At 43.8% G+C, this 21,933-nt stretch overlaps 1 protein-coding gene across 1 annotated transcript in view; it reads right to left on the bottom strand.

Moving 5' to 3' along the window:
• Positions 1 to 16,430, bottom strand: part of notch3 (notch receptor 3) — a 29,475-nt gene extending 13,045 nt beyond the window's left edge. Inside the window, exons 1-9 of the mRNA XM_076751589.1 lie at positions 16,188 to 16,430; positions 15,043 to 15,115; positions 3,719 to 3,861; positions 3,272 to 3,607; positions 2,473 to 2,595; positions 2,132 to 2,365; positions 1,879 to 2,034; positions 1,577 to 1,762; positions 416 to 529 (exon numbers count right to left, since the gene is read on the bottom strand). Of these exons, the coding sequence (XP_076607704.1) occupies positions 416 to 529; positions 1,577 to 1,762; positions 1,879 to 2,034; positions 2,132 to 2,365; positions 2,473 to 2,595; positions 3,272 to 3,607; positions 3,719 to 3,861; positions 15,043 to 15,115; positions 16,188 to 16,248 (1,426 nt within the window). The 5' untranslated portion in view covers positions 16,249 to 16,430. The remainder of the gene's footprint in view (positions 1 to 415; positions 530 to 1,576; positions 1,763 to 1,878; positions 2,035 to 2,131; positions 2,366 to 2,472; positions 2,596 to 3,271; positions 3,608 to 3,718; positions 3,862 to 15,042; positions 15,116 to 16,187) is intronic.
• Positions 16,431 to 21,933: the final 5,503 nt, after the last annotated feature.

The following is a 21,933-nucleotide window of genomic DNA, read 5'->3' as shown; positions in this document are numbered from 1 at the left end:
CACCGGCTCAATAGCTAGATGGGGGGTGGAGGGGGACGTCTGTCCCAGATGTAAATTGCGGACCTGGAAAAGAATTTCATTAGCAGGACTGCTGTTCCCCACCACCACCAGGGCAGGATGAGGGAGACTGCTGTCCCTTCCACATTCCACAGAGGAGGGGGGCGGGGGTCACAATAGTGTCTTTGTTCAGGCATGAGGAGAAGATAGGCAGCCTTTTGGGCCTGCCTTTTTATATGAGTGGTGGCTCTAAACACCAGAAGGCAGAAGTAGCAAGGCTGACCCTCCCTCCTCTAGTTCTGGGGGCATTTAAACTTTGGCTTTCTGTTCTCACTGCCGCTGTCAATGAATTGGAGTTGTTAACAGGAACAGAAATAAGCACAGGGAGTAGAATAAAGGACTGTCAAAAAAGCCTTACCTGGCTGGCAGGTGCATGTGAAGCCATTGACCATGTCCCGACAGATGCCGTCATTCACACATGGGTTACTCTCACAGTCATCTACGTCAATCTCACAGTAAGTCCCCATGTAGCCTGGAAGACAGAAGTTAAAACTAAATTCATATTTTTCAGTTTTTATGTACGGGTATGTCCATTCCAGCCAGCACAGGGTCCATGTGATTGTGTGTATTCTTTGTGATGAGGAAAGAATCTAAGGAAAACTTTTTTCTCATAGGAGACTTTCTTGATACTGGTCTCTGCTGAGCCACAGGATGGAATAAAAGATCCCTGGAGCCTCCCCAGCTCTATTGACCTGAAATCACCACACCCTACTGTCCATGGAGCCTTACCCCTCCCTGGGTCAGGGGCACATTCACCAGATGCATGTAATACATTTTGCGTTAGCAAACTATGAAGGGCTTCTTCATTGAGGTGAAATAGAGTGTGGATCAGAGTGCTGCCCCTGGGGAGAGGCTAGCGTGGAATCAGAAATAATCATCAGCTCCACATGAGCTTTGCCAGGCTGGCTGATGATGAGGAGGGTGAAGAGGAAGGCTCTGTCTCTGGAAATGAAGGGGGAGGGGGAGAGGCTCTGGGAAAAGGCCTCTTTCCCTCTCTGTGTGTATGAGGGGTGCAAAGTGGAGCACAGAGGGGCCCTATTGTTCCGCTCCATTCCCACCACTCTACCACTCATTAGTATTCACAGCACACTCCTCCCCCTAACTGCTGGCCCTCTCTCACATCCAGTCCTATAGACCCGACTCCCAGCTCTAATTTGTATAGTTCCCAAAACCCCAGGATGCATGTAGGACTGTGCGTGAGAGTTTCACTGTGTTTTTGTCACTGAATGTCCAAACCATCACTTAGTCCAAACTAATACCCTGTCTGGCCTGTACAGTGCACTGAGAGTAGAGCAGTGGCTCCATACCCCCAGTGTCAATGGGAATGTATTACATAACAGTCTACACTTGCAGTCAGTATGCAGGACTGCAGCTAATGATACTTTAGAAGGTCAAGTTTAAATAATCAGTTGTTCAACTCTGCTATTGGTTTGGATTGTCCCATGTGAATGACATCAGGCTTAATTGACATGTTCTGTATTGTTTTATTGCTGAAGTACAATTTAACAGGTCTGAATACCTGGCATGCAGATGCAGGTGAACTCTCCAATGCGGTCCAGGCAAGTGGCATCATTCTGGCAGGGCATGGACAGACATTCATTGATGTCAATCTCACATCGTGGACCAGCATATCCCCGACCACACTGACACTGAAAGGAGCCCTCTGTGTTCACACATTTTCCAAAATGCTCACATGGGTTGGCACCTGTTGGTAGAAAGCTGGGGTTCAGTATATGAAAAACACTCAAACAAAAGACAAAGCAGACTATATGAGCATATGACCACAAACAACAACAACAACAAAAAACTCTGCAGACTTACCAATCGAACACTCGTCCATGTCTTGGTTGCAAGCACCTCCTACAAAGCCAGCAGGACAGGTGCAAATGGCGCGGCCGTTAAGTGGGTTGGTGTCACACACTGCACCGTCGTTGCAGGGGTTACTCACACATGCATCATCAAGGTGGCACAGCAAACCTGTGAAGAAAGTGCAACGCAATAAGTTATCAGTTATCAACAATTGAGCAGCCAGGACTAAGAGGGGCACAGAAGCCATCTGAAAAAACCCACTTACCTGTCTTTCCAACCGGGCACTCGCAGAAGAAGGACGCTACACGGTCATGGCAGGTGGCACCATTGAAGCAAACAGCTATGGCACAGTCATCAATGTTCTCACTGCAGTCATCTCCAGTCCAACCATTAACGCAGACACAGGTATGACCGCCAATGGTGTTGAAACAAGTACCGCCATTATGGCAGGCGTTTGGTTGCATGAGGCACTCGTTGACATCCTCAGCACAGTATTGCCCTAGTGTGGTTACATGACACATTGGCTCACACATACTCACCATGATATATATAGATATGTATATGCTGTATATTATATAAGTATATATGATGGAACTAGAACTGTACCTGTCCACTCTGGTGGGCACTGACAATTGTAAGTGTTGACTCCATCCACACATATTCCTCCATTCATACACTTGTGACCTGGACAGTCATCCACATTATTCTCACAGTTGTGTCCCTCAAACCCTGAAACAGAGGAAGAGAGAGAAGACTTATGATACACAGACACAGTAACACATACAAACTGAGAGTTTATTAAACATTCAGTGGTCCCTGTTCCAGACACTAAACATTTCTTCTCATAACTTTGAGTCATATTTCCCACACTAGAGGAGGTTTGGGACAATGTGGGCAGTAAAAAGGTTCAGAGGGTGTCTGATTGTTTACATCTTCTCATGATGGTTCCCATACGATGCCAACAACAGCCATGACTCCTGCCTGCCTCAGAGGTCCGCACTCCCTGCAGTGTTTGCTTGTTTTATAATCTTCACAGTTTCAATGACTTCCTCTCTGGCAAGAGACATTTCCTGTCAGCTCCCCAGTGGGAATCCAGAAGGTCCATAAAGTAAATTCCTTCAGTTGTGAACAGAGCAGAGGGGAGTAGAGTGCCGACAGGCTGCCTCTTCAACTCTCCCACCATCCCATCTCCCATCAGTAGCTATTAATAGCACACAGGAAGCTGACCTGGGACAGAGGAGTAAATCCCAGTAACAGCACTAACAGCTACGTCATCAGTCTGGGAAAATCTGTTTGCCTCTAGCACTGTGCTGAGAGCCTGGGAAAACAGCAGGGTCTGCACACTTGCTCTTATTTTGCTTGTGGGTGCATGTGTGTTCTATTATGCTGACAGAGAGCTATATACCTGGTAGGCAAGCACACTCGTAGGAATGGTCACTGGTCTGTCGACAGGTGCCCCCATTCAGGCACTGTGATGGGGCACAAGGAAGGGTGGACACCTCACATGTGCGCCCACTGTATCCAGGTTGGCACTGGCAGTGGAAGGACCCATGGGTGTTAATGCAGAGACCACCATTGAGGCACATGCCAGGTTTGCGGCACTCATCGATGTCATTGCGGCAGTTCTTTCCCTGGAAGCCAGGTGGGCAGGAACAGTTGTAGTGGTTATTCCAATTGGCACACCGAGCGCCATTGGCACAGGGACTTGTGGCACAGGCATCAATGAGGGAGCAGTCTTGGCCTGGAGATTACATAGTGAATTGTGTTTAGTTAAAATAGACACTTTCAGCCCCCCTTCACAGATCAGATCTTTCTAATGAAGAAAAATTAATGAGATAAGTGACAAATGTACCTCTGAACCCTCTCTGACACACGCAGGTGAATTGTGGGATACCATTGACGACCTGGCTCTTGCAAGCTGCTCCGTTCAGACATGGCGATCGATGACAGGGATCCAGGTGCTGACAGAGAGGACCAATGAATCCAGGACGACAACTAGAAAAACATATTCACACGCATACACATTAGGATGTCTTTATCCTGCAGGTCAGCTGACACACTCATGTATTTCAGACAGAGCCATGACACTGCATGTTGCCCAATTCCCATAATGTTCTAGGTTTGGCAATCAGGGGCCAGTGACACCTTGGCAAGGCCTGCTGCCTGACTCATACCTTGGCATGAGAAATGCTTCTGGGCCCTGGATTGAATTTGCATTAACTTAGCTTACCCCACAAGCACAAATCATGCAATTCATTGTTCATGGAATAAGACTCACATACACTCACAAGCAAAATTTTAAAATATGAGGATGGAGGAAGGCCATCTCTCTGTGTCTTATAAGCTTCACAAGGCATGCACTCTGTTATTTCCAGCTGGAAAGCCTCAGCTTCTCCATGTCAGCTAACATTCCTCCACTGTTACAGTTTTTCCCGCACCTCAGCTCTTGTTTCTGTTCTCATATATGAAAAAGAACACACCCAGAAACAGCAGTCTGGAAACTTAACAATTGCCAAAAAACACTGACATGAGAAAAATGAGGACTACACACAGCACGCATTAAGTGAATTGGAGAAACAGCTGTGGTATTTGAATGAAACAACACATCTTCTTCTGACTGTGTACAAGTAGAACAGGGCATTATTGGTATGTTACCAATTTGTCTAAACATAGGGAGTTTCAGCTGGTTTTTCAGTTGTCTGTTTCATGCCCATCTGATGGAACATATATGCTTCTATTTCAATCAATACAGCTGCCTACACAGGCCACATAATGGCTTGCGTTTCACCCGTGCTGTACGATACATGATGCCCATTTTTATGCTTCAAATCTATTTTCTTTCATTTTACACACAGAACTACAGTGATTGTGTATGGGGCTATGAGTGCTGCCAAAACATGGGTGACCTACACAATATTGTGCGTGAATGCATCCTGTGTAGACACAGGTAGATGACTGAAGCTGCTGCTGATCAGCTTCACAGGCTGTGTAGACTCTGTGTAAGCCTGACCTATAACTGCTCCACTAAGAAGTGGAGATAAACATACAAACAGGGCTTCCTATAGCTCTCTACAGAGGTACTATGGGAGTGTAGAAAAGGTTTGGACTCACTAAGGAGTCAGTCCAGTATAAGCTGGTAACTCGACACCCACAGTGGAGCCCCTGGATGGGTAGAAGCCCCCTCTTCAAACAGGCTGTTTGATGCTGTTGACAGGGCAGTGACGGCTGGGTTTTGGCCCGCCCTTGGGCTCTGTCTTCTCTTTCATTGGAGAAGAACCCCTGGGCAGGATCAACAATGGGTTTTCATCTGTTCCTTTTTACAGGAACATTACCACCACACCGGTGTTCATCTTTTACTTTTTTGATGTGCTTTTTTGACCCCAATCTAATGAACTATGACTAACTATGGCTAGGAGACTGAAGCAGCTCCAGGAAAGGCTGAAGAGGATGAACTGATCCAGATCTAGATTTTCACTGAAATTGCCTCCTTTCTTTCTGACTGTTCTGCTCTGGTTCAGAATAACTGGAGACTACTCAGTTTTGTTTAGCTTTTTTTACGGCTTTACTAAGACAATAGTGGAGGAAATGGAGGAGCTACAGGGTGAAGCATTCAGGAGCTAGGCACACCGGCCAATACTCATGAATCTGCATATACATAGAAACAGGGCAGAAAAATGAAAGTTAAATAGTATGTTGTTATATAAAATGAATCAACTATCTAAGCGTAACAACTGTAAATGCCATTGGGAATGAAGATTTTTTTTCCAGCACTACAGTACAAAGTCAGCACTATGGCACTGAGACTGAGTCAGGAAGTGAAGCTGCACTGGTTGTGATGTTGAAAGGGGGTTTGCACAGTTACTACAGCTACTCTTCCATCTCTTAAAGGCCCCATGAACGCCAGCTTGGCTTCCCCCCCACCCAACAACCCCCTCCTCTCACGCGCTAAGAGGTCAGATGTCAGAGGTCCCCCGTCTAATTGTGATGATAATGTCAGTCAGGCTGCCGGGAGTGGGGTTGGGCTGCTCTGGAGGAGAGAATGTCTTTAGAAAGGTGGAACTGGTGTAGAGAGCGACGAAGAGGATGAGAGAGTGGTCTGGTCCAGAAAGAATGTCATGTCATATTTCCTGTAATCCCTCGTCCCTTGCTCTGAAAACACTGCACTCACTCTGAAATGCACAATCCCTGTTGCCCTAGCAACCTCACAGACGAACAAGCAAGCCTGACACCTAACCAGTCACCCTCCCTGCCCCCCACCCTTGGTCCCCATGGCTATTTGTCATGGCTTGGCGGGGTTTATTTAGAGGCAAATTAACTATGTCTGGAATCTAGGGTGTCACTAAAAAAATAAAACACAAATGTGGCACAAAGAGGAAGGAAGAAAGTTGAGCATAGAGTTGAAAAATACAAAACTGTCAAATTCTTCTGGAACCACTCTGTAATGTGCGCATCTGACTGCTGATGAAAGGCAAATAGCCATAGTCTTAACAGGATGTTGTCCTCCAAAGACCATTGTGACTCTCTGTGGACAGAGAATAACTTACAACCCGTTCAAGGAAATACTGAAGAGTGTATCAAAGAACGTGTTGATGTTGCAAAACCGATACTAAAATACTAGGTATTTGGACTAATGTGTCTTAAGCAATGAGAATGAAGTGTACTAGTGTGTGTGTGGGTGTATAAGAATGGCGAAAGAAGTTATGCTTGATAAATAATCTGTCCTCTCTTACAAATGCACACTGAACTGAGCAGCCAAAACACACATTCTTTTGTCTATACCTGACTCATTGCCAACATACTACTCCCATAACACACAAATCAGAGTGCTATCAGTGCAGAGACTGTGAGAGACATGCAACTTTGTCCTGGTGCACTTGAGAGTCTCCTTATCAGGCTCTTTATAACCACGTGGATTCCATTGCCTCTGGGAAAAGCTGGACAGGAATTGTGCCTTCGACTGGGTCCAGCCTTATTTGTGGAGGATGTGGAAGGCAGGTGCAGACTGCTGTTGTGCAATGGGCCCCTGAGTCGTATTTAGTGAGTGCCGACTTCTGACCTTTGAGGAAGAGAGTGCAGCAGATGAGGAGGAGGTCTTTGAGTGCAGCGGAGGGATGGCCGGAGTGGGTAATCTCTCCGTGTCAACACATATGAGGACTTCTGCCAGCTGCAGCCCATGGACCGTGCATCTGTCCACATCTGTCAGTGCACTTCTGGGTGTCTGGCATCTACCTCTCCTGCCAGACTTTAAGCCAAAACAACTGCATGTTTTTCTCTCATGTCTCATGTCTCACGGGACAAACCCAGTAACCAACACACACAAACACATAGGCCATTTAACACCACTCAAGAGACGTGGCCATCCTTCACAAACACATGCACTAATGGTCCCTCTTAAAACATTTCTAGGACTGTTACACAAAGGCACCACTGCAACAAAGCAAACACATGCAACAATCACTGCATGCCCAAACACAAAGAAAAGAAACTTACAACCAGCCTCAGCCTCTGAGCAAGGGTATTGTGAACCCATAGAAGAGAAAATCCACAGAAAAACAAAATACAAAGGAGGGAAGAAAATGATGGAAATTGTCAAACATTTATTGGAGAAGATCTTAAAGTGCAAATGACCTTATGGAACATTTTTGTAATTTGAAATATGACATTCCAGTGTGTTGTGATTTCTTAGTTGTTCTACATCAAGTATGACAAACCTTCTAACAAAACTGTTTGATTGGGGTAGTGAGTTCTGTCACCTATACTTGTGTAACATAATGCCAGTTTTCCTGCTTTCTGGGTCAGTGCAGGGTAACCTGAGCTCATCCTCTCCTATACAATAGCAGCTTTTCTGCCAGAGGTCAAAGGGTGGCTCACCTGTGAACAAAGAGGCTGTAATCTCTGACACGGTTCATACACACAGTCATGCTCCACAAAGCAACAAGTATAAAGGAGATTTCCTATCTCAGGGTGCATTTCCTTAGACATATAGAGATGAAGAGCAACAGCAGGACTACAATCTTTTGCCTTGGGACAAGATTTCAACTTGCATGATATTGCATGAGAAGAGCTCATCAGCATTTTACTAAATCTTCTGAACCTGAGGTTGCTTAAAAGAAATATGAATCTTTGGGGAAACTCTTACAACACTGTCTCTTTCTCTCAACACAGGCCTCTTTCCCTCAGCCCCTCCTTCCACAAGCAAGCGAGAACCAGCATTGCTCCTTTATGTGAGTCCATACTGACACCACACTGCCAACAGGAGCCCATCCACATCCCCCTTCCTTCAAACAGCCTCTTCTACTCTGGTCTCCTCAGCTTGGCTCTCCCTTTCTCAGCAAAGAGCCAGATTGGGGGTTGGGGAGTGTTTTGTGGCCCAAATAAAAGAGCTAAAGTAGTCAGAACTCCTTTGTATGAAAGTGTTGGGGGGGAGCAGTGACCCAAACAGCTAGTCTTTCAGGCCCAGGCTTACACGGACCAACAGGCCTGGGCTGTAGCCTGGCAACAGTAACCCATGGTGAGAGAGAGCCGGAGTGAGAAAAAGGGGTTGTTGGGAGACAGGGTTTCATAAGGACAGTTGGGGCACTTCAGAGGACTGATCCCCTACATATGCAGGTAGCACTAAGCGCCATGCGGGACTGATTCAGTCTGGTAATTAAGTATGATCATGTTGAAAAGGATTCGTGTTGCACAGTTTAAAGTGCAAAGTTTGTTTCAACAATTGTGCTTAGGCACACAATGGAGGTATTGAAATCTCCAGAGGGAGGTTTCCAGAGCACCCCTAGAGCATGAATATTAAACATGTGAATATAAGGACATTTAAGTTTCTCTTGAGGAAAGGCAGTAATGCATCTGACGGTTGGCAGTGCATTTTCTACTCGTCTGTGATGGCCCCTAAACACTCAGACGTATTTGTACTTACATGTAAGAATATAAATCCAGTGGGGACTGCACATTTCTTCTGCACCAATAGAATATAAAATGCACTCTTGCTGCTAAGTGCTCAGTAATACTGCTATGAAAAGGGCCGGACAAGAGCTAGTAGTTTTCACACTTTTAATTCATGCACTATTGGAACAATTGCGTCTCAAGTGTCAACAGATTTTTGGAAGAATACTCCCTGACATTTTTCAAATAGCAACGCGTTTGCCCATAACCACATTGCATGAATCCCTGGGTCGAGGTCTTTCAAAGCATTCTCCACTGAACTCAACCACAAAAACCCCACCCAACCACCTAAACTGAACCAGATTTTGTTAAAACTTTGAAATTTAAAATACCCCATCCCAAACCTAACATGAAAGATCAACTACAAAGCCTTGGTCAATGTTTTGTCTCAAGTTAGCCTCAACAGTACAAACACAATGAGACAAAAGATATCTTAAACCTTCTCATGACACGTATATAATTTCACAGCAAAGATTTGCTGCACAATTAATGTGGATTTAATAGATGTACAACATCGTCTGAAATAAAAGTTCTATTTTAATAATGTTGATAGAAACTGATTGACTGAGACTGGCACAGACTCTCAAATGCTTATAGTCTTGAAAGAATTCTATTCATTTAAGGCGCACTGGCAAAGGTTCTTAGTGATAAGCTAAGGAGAACAGCCAGATAATGTCTGTCTGCTTCTTTTGTCTACTGCTGTCACCCAAAGAACTGCTAGAGATGTTGAAGAAGGATGTGGGCCAGTCATACGTAATGAAACATTTCATAAACAAATTTCAAAATGCAGCAACTGTGTTTCATTTTTATGTGCCAAAGCATATTAGTCCCAAAACTTCTGATGATTCTCAAATTAGGAAAAATAAAATACACATTGGCAAAATGTTGCCTGGTTGTCTGTAGAAAGTGCGCTTAGTGGAAAAGTGAATGTCTTTTCCTGAATCATTTAATGATGGACCCATCCCTTCCTCTTCTAAAGGGGAGGGAGAGGGTAGGGAAATTTTGCTGGCGGTCCTCAGTTATTTCAGTCAGGCCTGCCTGAATGTTTCATCAGAAGTCATCATCTCCCGGATAAGGACAAACAGCCAGGGGATGAGATTTCAGAGGCAGGCTTAACCCCACATAAGCATGTGGTTCAGACATATATTGACTCCAAAAAGAATAATAATACACAAGCACACTGGACTAGTTTTCTGGATATGCATGACATGTGTAAGCACACAATTTTTAATTTCCACATACTCAGATATAAGTTCCAAGTAATACAGGATGAAGCAATTTTGGCACAATGTAGCTATGTTGTGTGAAAGGAGAATGAAAAAAAAGGCAAAAGATGAGAAAGTTGAGGAGCATGGAGACTGGTGTACACTGAGTAAGCTACTTAAGCTTCTCAGATAAGACAGGATGTGCGTAGCAGAGAGGTCAGAAGGCACCACTTCCTGTGACGGGGCCTGGGAACCACAGATCCCAGTTTCCAGTCATGACCCAGAGAGAGAAAGGGACAACAAATCATCCCTACGATGGTGTAACCTCTTGGTCAGATAGTACTCATATAACCACTCTCCTCCTATGAAGTCTTTTGAAACTACTGGGTCTGCAATGCATCAGCTTTCTTGGATAATGACACGGCAGTGGCTCCATCTGCCTGTCAGGACTGCCTGAGTGATATGGGCTATATGTTGCCTGACAAAATTGCAAAGTAACTAATTGCAAATCAAACAAGTCATTCCAAACATCCCATTTTCATTGAGACTAGGCTGACAGTATTGTTAAAGACATTCCTGAAGGGGCTACCAGGGTGAATAGATGGGAGGTGTGGACAATAACCTGAAAGCACCAGAGGGACAGGAGGAATCTTACTAAGCATTCCTTTCTAATCCACCATAAAGATGCCAAAGAAAACACTAGCCCTGAGGTACTCTGAACTAAGCTAACAATATAATCTGTCCCCTTGCTATGGTCTGTCAGTAAATATGTGCTTGGCATATTTCCATATCTTAGTGAATTGTGTTCCTCAAAAATGCATTTTTAATCTTTTTTGAGAAGATTAACTTGAGTAAATTAGGTGCTGCGTTTCCCATTTGGAAGAGGCTGTACGCAAAATTGTAATCTTCCTTGTTGAAAAAAAAGGAGAAATGTGTCCTTTCTCCTCAAACACATGTACAGTTCTTGCTTTTGCTTGTGTTCTTGACATAAATGAAATAAAGTAGACAGATACAAACTTTTTATGAGAGAAACTCTGCACTCATTGGGCAGTCTGTTCCCTATCAAAGTCAAAGATGTCCTCTTTCGTCATGATCTAAGAGGTTGGGAGTTGCTGCCGGGTCATAAAAAAACACTCACAATTTATAGGCTAACTCTGCTACTGAGGCCAAGGGCAAAGCATTAATAACATAAAGAGGACCACTGTATCCATCCATGGGCCTCACACAGTGGAGGAGCCCCACATTTATTTCCATTCAGTCTGGAGGATCTTAGGGGAAAGTGTTGGTCCTAATCTGCGATCTGCCACTGTGCTGAGAGACAGAGGCAGAGGATGAGCTGCCGGAACTGGGACAACACGCAGAGAGAGGAAGAGCGGACCTGTTTGCTGCTGCACTGTGAGAGAAGCAACATGTGCAAGAGGGACTGTGAGCTACCGGCTTCATTCCTCCACGAGCTTGTCTCTCACAGTATGGGGGCGGCTGACTGCTCAATGGCAGCACCTGGCCCTATGCTTCCCCTTTGTCAAGATCTGACTTCACTGGATTACCATCACAACATCCACCAGCTGTCCTCTACACAGCCCCCAGCCCCCACCACTCCCTCCCTCCTTCCCAGCCTCCCTCTACCCATTCCCTACCCCCAGTCCAATCCCTCCAGCTGGATCCTCTCTGAATGACACCCTCTCAATCTGCCTAATTATCTCTCCTCTGGCCACGCCACTGTGGCCCTCTCTATGCGGCACATTCTGCTCTCAGGGTGGAGCTGAAGGGGCCAAAGGCTCTTCAGCTGGACTTCCTGACTCCTGCTCACCTAGAAGGCCACACTCTCTGTGACACTATCAAACCTTCACGGTCAAGTTCAAAACTCTGGGCAACATTGAACGATTACTTCAAAAATATTCATTGTGTATCACAGAGATAGATAAATGTAGATAAAGCCTCACACTACAAGGTGGGTTTAAATTTTGAATCTACATCATCTTAAGCAGTGCTATTTAGAACTTGTTTATCACCACAGTAGCCTATTTCCATCAACATATTGTTATGCACATTCTGAGGAATCGCCTTGATAAAAATTACAAGGAACAATTTCGCTAAAAGGCCTTACGTTCGCATGTGGTGGCTTTGCCTTTTTCACAAAAGATTTAATGCGCTTACTGGGTGATGAACACCTTTTCCAAATAAGTTCTGATGTTGTGAGCATTTAACTCAAACTGCTGGTTTGCAGAGCAGCAGTTTCTGAGCACCTTTAGAAACTATAAAATCTCACCCACACGTAGAGCTTATCTACAACCCTCAAACAAAGCAAACTGGTTGAACAGGGAAGGATATGCCCATGCCATAAAGTTATGACGTTCTTCCATGTCAATGGGAGTGAGCTTCATTGAACTTATTTAACCTGCCTCAATTAGACCACCTCTCACACAAAACCATATAATGACAAAGACTCCAAGGTCCACAAAAGGTTACTCATATCAGCCTGCTGGTTATTGGCAAACACCGGATATCTCTATCCACACAAGACCCTGGTTTACAACTGTAGTTGCACTTACGTCATCGCTAAGAATGATCTCAGACTTCGATGACAACACAGTGGTCACTGCAATGCAAAGTTGGCACATGCATGTGCAGATGAGTGTGTGTAATCAATGCAACCACTCATTCTACATCATGTTCAACCATCTGAGTAGCAGTCGCAGCCAATGTCTGTTGCAAGTTAGTGCCTAGGTTAGTGTGGTTTTGGAACCAGGTTGGGATGCTCAACCCATTCAGACTAAAAGAATTAACAGATTTTTACTGGGTCACTGAAACAGGTGAAATGGATATCAGAGTTTGCTCACTTGAACAGTTAACTGAGGATTACTACTCTAATCCCCTATCAGCAACTCTGGCCTGCAACCTTTACTAAATCACCCGAGGAGGAAGTAAGCACACTCAGAGACACATTAAGAAACTAACAATATAGAGACCTATTAGAGAACTTTGAGATCCTGCAAGACAGAGCTATAGTGTAGTATCGTAGATGTGTTTGCCAACAAGACAGAGGATACATTGGTATCTGGGACAGTAACAATGGTAGATGCCAGAAACGCAGTATTACTGTGACTTGAAAAGCTACTTGCTGAAAAATTAAGTGGTTGGACAACTAGGATCAGATGAACACAGAACAATGTGTGGGGTTCTGTGGAACAGTGGTGATTTCCAGCAAGGTTGTTCTGTACTGGTTCTCCAAATTCCTTTCAAATGCCAAAACATGTATCTGTATCTGCATTTTGTTTCTGTCTTTCTACTCTGTACTGGCCTTGCTTTGCTGCGGCCTTTCTTCTCTCCCTCTCTACACCCTGTTCTGATGGTGCAAGGTTACAGGCAGGTATCTGGTAGAAGAAAGGATCTTTTCTACTGTTCTCGATCTCCTGTTTCTGTAGGCTCCCAGGGGAAGGGGTGGGGTGGCTCCACTACTCACCTCTGTCTATGACTGGTCTGACCACTCTCATGTGGCCAAGCTCCGTTCCACTGCTCTGCCCTGCTATGGACTCTTTTTACACTGTGTGGTACGACATTTGATGTCCCCTTCCATTAGAAATCCTTTCTCTTAGTACTTTAAGTGCTTCTTTTTCTTGGCACTGAACCAGCGATTACACATGCCTGACTCCTACGCTCCTAACACATACATGTACACAGCACGCAGGACTAAAAGAGCACAAATGATAAATGAATGGTGTCCTCCAAAAGAAAACACATTCCCTGTGATGGAATGACAGTAAATATGGAGATTAATGTAAACACTAAGCTATGCAATGAGAGTGTTGTGTTCACTTTCACTCCTAGGAGGAAGTGCTATTTCTATGTGGTATTGAAAATAAATGATTTGCTCAGGAAATGTTAGATATGCTGAAAAAAAAAGATCTGGCTGCATAAAATTATACATTTACTCACTTAATGACACTCACCCATCTTGGCTCCAGCTAATGATTAAAAAAATGTGGGTGGGAGTTACTTGCTCCACATGCAGTCAAGTTACACATTGGCTAGTGTGCAATGGCTACTATTGGCAGAATATTCACTTTCTAAAACTATTTAAATATTTTTGTGTTTTAAAAACGTACATAAAAAAAACGGGACTCATATTTGCTTGTGAAAAGTGAATTCATGGCATTGGCTCAACTTTGAACCCTTCAGTGTTGTAAACTGCAAATAACTCCAATAAAATAATAAATTTACTGTTTTGGAGGGAAGCAGCTGGCAACCAAGGCGTTTTTGTTCTTTCAATGACTGTATCTCCTCCATCTCAAACACTCAGGCATGTTTCCTGAGCTAAAGGGTAAATGACCCCCGGGCAAGACACTGTAGGCTATTTAACTTGACTATTGTAAAAGGGTCCCACACAACCCCCCTCACCTATTTGAAAAACAAAAGCCTTATCACTGTCAAAAGATGTGAGAGCTCAAAAATGCCCAAAGTAGGCAGGAAACAAAGAAAATTAAGCAAAAAGGTTTTTTTTTTAAGCATAATTAACGCCTGTTGCTTGTGAAAGATCAACTGCACATTGAGGAAAAATATCCCACAATGAAAAAGACAGAAGGAAAACTTTGCTCATGCGTTGCGCAGCATAATACTGTGATTTATATCTGGTAAAGCCCTTTAACAGGTGCAAGAGATGAGTGTGGCAGCCAAACATGTGGAGGCTCGTTGATGCTTGTCTCTGTTGGCCTAATCAATTTGCCCCATCTTTCACCACTTTATGTGAATGTTGTAAATTAACAGCCAGCCGGATATAAAGAGGGCATGTTCACTTTATTGTTTTAGACTTAGCATCACACTGGAAATTAGTATTACCCCTAAACCTCTGAAGATCCAACTGATAACAGCCTGTGTAAATCCATTTACACACAAGGCCTCCACTTTTGACTTGAATGCCCTTCAAAAGACGAGTTCATGAAGGTTTGAGGGAAGACAAAATGCAGATTGGAGGCTTTGCTGACAGGAAACTGACCCACATGTCTTACATCTTTACATATGTTTCACTTACATGCATCGAGAGGGTGATTCTAAGCATGTAGCTCCATTTTCACAAGGTCTGTATTTATCCACGCAACGGAACCCTGTGGAAAATTGAGAAATTAGTTACTGAACCACACATCTGACAAATTACTTAATGTCACCCACTTCAGTCTTAAGAGGAACATGTAATCATTTGAGCAATAAATCCCAGCAAAACTATGAATAATGTACCACTGGAATAAATATAGGTGTAGGAGGTCTTTATAAACTCTGTAAAACATCATGGACACACTCTGTAACCCCTTTAAACTGAGTGATGCAGATTTCAGGCATGTCTTTCCAGATAGCAGGCCTTGGCCACTTGTGGCATCTTGCAGACACACCCGCATGTCCGCTGCATACTTAGTCAAAAACAGATCAACGTCTGTGTTTTCTTGACAGAGATACGTGCTGACAGCTTTGCCTTGTACACATTAATGCATCATATCTGTCATTGCTCAACCGCTCCGAGGGAAAAGATATTCAGTTGTTTGAAAAGTCTTTGTTCAGAAAGAGAGGGAGTAACTCCTGCTCATCACTCCCTGCTTTAGCTTAAAAAAATCACTCTAACACCCAAATACAATTAATACAGTTTGGAAAACTTGCGATCATTGCACATGCCCATTCTCCTCTGCCAGTCTGTTAAAGGGCTGCTGATGTTACAGGAGCCAAATCTACACTTAGGGATTCGTTAATTCGGTGGAGCAACAGCGCTGATGTAGTGCCATCGGATGTGTCCAGTAGAAAAAATCATTGCAGAAAGGATGGAATCTGTAGAAAAAACATTATCTCCATACAGCATTGCGAGCTTGAGTGTGTGTGGATGTGTGTTATAGCCTATTTTGACACGTGATGTGTGAAAACGTCTCCGGTAGGTATTCTGTTATAGGCTATTTTGTGGTTCAATTATTCCAGGGCTTTGGGTAACTTTGGAGCTTGTCCGTGACTATCTGTAACTACCAATAAACAACCAAGAAGAAGAAGAAAAAGTTTTACACTTAAACATATCAGTGCTCATTGATAGCCTATAGTCAAAGATAGCTCCAGCTTTATTTGGAACCGTACGTTGGCTGCCCAGACATGTCCAGTCTACCCATAGACCCAATATTTAAAAATGTATTTAATTAGACTTACCTTCACACATATGCATAAACAATAAAAATGACAAAATAATCCATGGAATATTCCCTTCCATTTCGGTGGAAAAGTTTCCAGCGTTTCAAGTCGGGCTTTTAGTCAAAATACATCCTTTATTAAGTTCACGTAAAAATCAAGGCTCCAAAAGCGATGGGGATTTTCTCATAAAGTCAGCCGGAGAGAGGAGCGTTAGGTCCCAATCCCGTAATATCCTCCGCAGCTCGGCCACGGCTGCTGTGATTCTCGGTTAACCTCCTGAAACTTTTGAAAAACTTTTCCTTCCCGATTTGTCCCAGCGTCTGCTCCGCCCCCCCTCCTCTCTCTCTCTCTCTCTCTCTCTCTCTCTCTCTCTCTCTCTCTCTCTCTCTCTCTCCCCCGCTCACCCCCGCACGAGATAGTCTGTGCGCAGAGCTTCCCAACAGGGACTTTTACGCACCGACAACAGTAACCCTCCCAACTCCCCCCCCACCCACCCACCCACACACACACACACACACACACACACGTAGTCTTGCAGCAAAAATGAAATAGTTTATTTCACTCCCAAACAACTGAGAGAATGAACTGATTTGAGTTTCAAGGCGGCCTTGCAGCTCTGGACAGACATGAGTACTTTGCTGAGACACTGATTGAAAAGTTGTGTGACATTAGTGCAACACACCCAGTAGATCTGATAAAAAAAAGAAAAGAAAGAAAGAAACAGTACCTCTCCTTTATTCTACAATCTGCACTGAGTCAACAGTTGATTTCTGTGGGTTATTTGATCGTCAGAAAGGTGTAAATTGTGACAAGCATACAGAACAGACGTTTTGAAGTAATTGAGCTGATAGGTAGCACAACTGCAGTTACCAACAATTTTTGGAAAGCCAAAACTTTCAAGAATTTTTCCAATCACATGAAAACCACCGGTGCCTTCTGAATTTATGATTCTTTTCCGCAAATCCTGATCCCAGAAGACCTGTTTTGAAACCAGGACAAGGTAGTTGGATGAATCTGGAGGTTATATTCTATGTACTGTAAAATGTTAATTCTGGTGGTTATTTTGTGTGCTGGCAATACAGCTGATTGAATTAAGCATTATGAGTTGGCACAGTTCTTAAATCAAAAATATAGGCTGCTGCTAAATCAAATGTTTAAATTAGTTTTGAATCCATGAGTAAGAAAAACAAACACATTAAGAGTTTTTAGAGAAGCAGCTCCTGTATTATGGCAGTCGACTGGAATGTGTCCAATCCTGTGTAAGCTTACTTGTTTGTTTGTATGTTTACAGTTCATGAATTGCAGATAAGAGAGTGAATTGTGTTTACATGATAGCAGAGAGCGCAGGCATTCCTGTTATCCCCACAGTCCATGCACTGAGTTGCTATCTCAGCCTGGAACTCCTCAGCCTATGGCAATGGACTCATTTTCTGCAGCCGGCGTATAGTGCCTCGGTTGTTCTGCTGCACACAGCGGAGCCGGTCGCTTACAGAGACAATACCCTTGATTTGAATCATAAAAGGAGTCCGGCATTATGACACAGTTTCTCTCTGCAGGGGAGGGCAGCACACTAATATTCAAGCACACTGCCCCAACACCAGTGTCTCCCCCTTCTCCATCACACTATTCCTAGTCCTGGCCTTGAATAAATTACAGGCATGGGTAGGGCCATGAATGTAACAGGCTGGTTTGGAGTGAAGTTCGTTAGCGCATGTGACGTCATCTATAGGGGTCAGTGAAAAGAGCTTGTTAGGCCTCACAGACACCTGCTTAATTTGGCACCCACACCGTGTGATGAAAGTTGGGCAGTGCAAAGTTTTCAATAGCTGGATTCAGCTTTTTGTGCACAATGACATGATTACTTAGTCCTGTTTTCTTCATTAGCACTTGGATGTTACTGCAACTGATTGAAAATCCTCTTTAAATCTCACCCGAACGTGCCTTTGAAACACAGGCTTGTATCCAAGATCATATGTGCATGTGTGTCTGACTTTGTGTATGACTGTAAGTGAAAACTGGGTAGAGACAAAGGTGTGATAGAGTTTATGCATAGTACAAGTAGGTGTAATAAGATATTTGTGTTTTCATCTGGCTGTGAACTACCTGGGGATGTAGTAACTGCACTCCCAACTCTCTTTGGCAGGTGCTGGCAGTATTTTGACTGGCTTCCAGTTGGAGAAGGTCCCAAGGAGAAATTTCTCATTGTGCTCAGGGACAGACAGTTGTATTTACGGTATGTTGCTATCAAGGCACTGAAAGTCCACAAACGCCTCATGAGCCTCAATCCTACGAAAAATCCAAGGCCTTGATCATTCCATGAAAAGCAGCTGCTGGCTTCTTCATGTCTAACAGTGTTTTCACAACAACAATATCACAAGCTGAGGCTGTTATCAATCAACAATGAAAGTGCGCAGAGAAGAGTGTATTGAATAGTGCAACATGATCAGGATTGTAGATCTTCCTGCTTCTCTAAAGAGCACAAAATAATCATTATAATTATCACTCACAAAAGCAATTACAGAACAAATAAACATCATCCAAATAAATAGAATTGAAAATGTCCTTTTGATTGAATTTTTTTTTAGTATAATCTGTTTTTATTCCTTTAATGAATCATTCGGCAATTCTGATTTCTCCCATTATGAAGCAAACTGAAACTTTTTTCTTTACTCAAGCAAAAATGCTTTGTTTGAGAGGATTATAATCTGCATGGATTGACTAAAAGAAAATACTAAAGAGCAAATGAGAAAATTCCAGTTTGTCGTCTTTCGGAACTCATCAGTGGAAGTGACAGCTTCAGCCGTTCCCCCTGGAAATATGACCTTTCCTTGATTGTTTCAGAAATGAAAGAGAACAGTGAGCTCAATCTTGTTTAATCAACAACAGGACAGCCTCTGGTTTCTCTAAGGGGCATTTTTAGTATAGTTTTTAGATTGTAATCTAAATGAATTCTTAATCATGTTATATCTTTGTCTCGTTATCTCCTCTGCTGCTCACCCTGTTTCTCTTTTTACACACACACACACACACACACACACACACACACACACAACAGAAGAAATACGTGTTTTGTTTGTATTGGCGAGAAAGTGTGAGAGTGGAAGCCCTGGCGATAAAGTTCTCGCGCAGGACTCAGGGGGAATCTCCAATCACACAAACAAAGATGTGACAGGTCAGGATTTATAACTCTGTTCTCTGCTGGAACGAGAGCGGCAGCCCATAGCTAACCAATGTAAAGCTGAAGAAATAGCAGGACTACATTTAATCAGGACACCTTAGCGTACACAGTTGATATAGAAACTGCCTTTCTAGCACCACCTTTCTGCTTTTGTATACCCAGCTGTACAAAGTACTCTGTAATTCCTCCCATTAAGCATTTGATACCTTGGGATAACATGCACTCTTGTGACGCACATTGCTAACAGAAAGGCCTTTATCCAGAACTGCATGTGAATGATACTGTACGTTTGCGGTGTCAAGAGTGAGAGCTGACCAAAACCCGTTAAGTAAAGACCACCCATGGCTGAGAGGCAAAATGATGTGCTCATGCTGTCACTGCCCTTTTTGACGCAGCCTTGCTTTGCACTCACAAGGCAGGGGAATGTGTCGACACCGTGCAGGGGTCACTTAGACCAACATAATAATATTTCTCTAAAAAATGAGTTTGCATAAAGCTCATGTTGTCTGTGGAGGTGGAAATTTTGCAATTTCTCATAACATTTTCATAGTGATGTCTGTTTCATAACAACAGTAAGGTGTCATATTGAGTTGAGCAGTATTGAGTTAGCACTGAATATGGTGTGGTCAGCCAGCACCCTCCTTTCATTGTCGGTGGGCTTTCGGTGCTAGCACGCTCCACGTGATAGGGGTGCTAACAGGCAGTGTTGTGGACACAGTGGACGTGATGACTTTACCACCCAGGCCAGACTGATTTATGTGGGAAAAGCCCTAAGAGCACCCACAGAGAGTGTGGAGAGGATTAGAAGCCCCTCTTAAAAACCGGTCATGGCCAATCAGCAGCTGAGACCCCCTACAGACATATGTCGGGGCCAATTGCAGCACAGCGTTCATGTTGATGGCGTGGATTGTCTTCTTTATTGCTGCTTTATAAATGTATGATCTCTTTATCATTCAGGGTTTGTGGGTAAGCACTTCAACTTCAAGTGTAGTGGGCTTCTGAGGTTTGAAGGGATGGTAGGCACACTTCTGATGTTGTCTCTGTGTATGACGAAGGCACTAGAAGCCCCAGTGAACACGTGCACACAACACACACACACACAGGCACACACAGGCACACACAGGCACACACACACACATACACACATACACACACTGTATCCCACAGTGATAAGATAACTCTTCTTTGTTTCTGGAAAGCTGGGATCTTTTAGAAAAGCAACACCTCTGCTTTTCCCAGGACCCTGCACGTTTAGTCCCGCTTTCCACACTTTTGAGATAGACAGCAAAGAAAAAGCAAAGACATTCCTCTGGTGTCTCTGCTCACGTAGGTTTCTATCTTCAGTGTATTAAATACTAATTAAATGTAGTCAATTTCTGCCTTTTGATATTATTGTGAAAATTACATTTATGTGACATCACTCTTGGTTTTGTTGTATCGTGGGTGTCACTGTGTTTCATCTGTTAATATAATGTATTTTAAACATTTTTACATCATTACAATTTTCTTGCTCTGCTTACATTGCACTTCCTGAGTCCCTAATCAATTATTTTGTCATCATGCTCACCAAAAAAAAGAAAACAACAGAGGTTTCTGCTGGAGTTGTGTGTGTATTCATACATTCTGTATCCTCTTTCACTATGATTCATTTAGTCTTTTCCTTCCACCCACTCTGACACACACACACACACACACACACACACACACACACACACACACACACACACACGCACACACAAACTCAGAGACAGCCTAAAGTAAACACATGTGAATGATGGATCTTTCTTTGGATTGTGGGAAAAAGTGTTTGACTTTCACACAAGCTCTCTAAACGGCTATTAAATCCTGTATGTGTACACAAGTCCTGTTTCTGCAGTAAGGGGGCCGGAGAGAAGCAAGGTAACACAATTTTTACCAGTGGAAATCTTTTCTTTTCTGTCTTTTCTGTTCCAGATGATAGAGGGACAAGACACAGATAATTTATGGAATTTGAAGGAAGAATATTCTGCTGTCAAAGATCAGGATCCTCTGTCAATCAAGATGGCAGGATTTTTGTCTCCCTTGAGATATAAATCTACAGATGGGTGAAATGAGACTCAGTGGAAGCTCTAGAGGCATTTGCATCGACGAAGCAGTGAGGGCAGAGGGTGCAATAGACATCTCTGTGCAGGAATGCATTGCAGACAGAGCTGGAGACTGGCCAGCTGGAGGAATTCAGAAAGCTATGACTCTGTTTCCGTGTGAAATAGCTACTTAAGACCACTGTGAACAGCTGCCGGACAGTGCCCCCTTGCCCCCCCCCCCCACCTCCTCTCTCCCTCCGTGGAGCTGTAAATCTTGAAGGAGAACGGAGGTGCTGGCGACTTGCTGAAAGAAATCCAGGGAGGATCCTGGGGTTTAGTGCAAAAGGTCAGGTCTGTGTTAGCAGGCCCCGGTGCTGAGACTCTGGGCTGATACCCACTCATGACCCGACACACACGCTTGAGGCCGGGGTGCTGTCCGCCCTAGAGACACTATGGATCTCCACTCTGTTGTCAGGATTAATTGAACTTGTGTAAGGAAGAGGGCATGAAGGCCTGCTGCAAC

The sequence above is a fragment of the Chaetodon auriga genome, chromosome 16 (assembly GCF_051107435.1).
Source record: "Chaetodon auriga isolate fChaAug3 chromosome 16, fChaAug3.hap1, whole genome shotgun sequence".
Taxonomy (NCBI): Eukaryota; Metazoa; Chordata; class Actinopteri; order Chaetodontiformes; family Chaetodontidae; genus Chaetodon; species Chaetodon auriga.
This window is presented reverse-complemented; position numbering and strand designations above follow the sequence as displayed.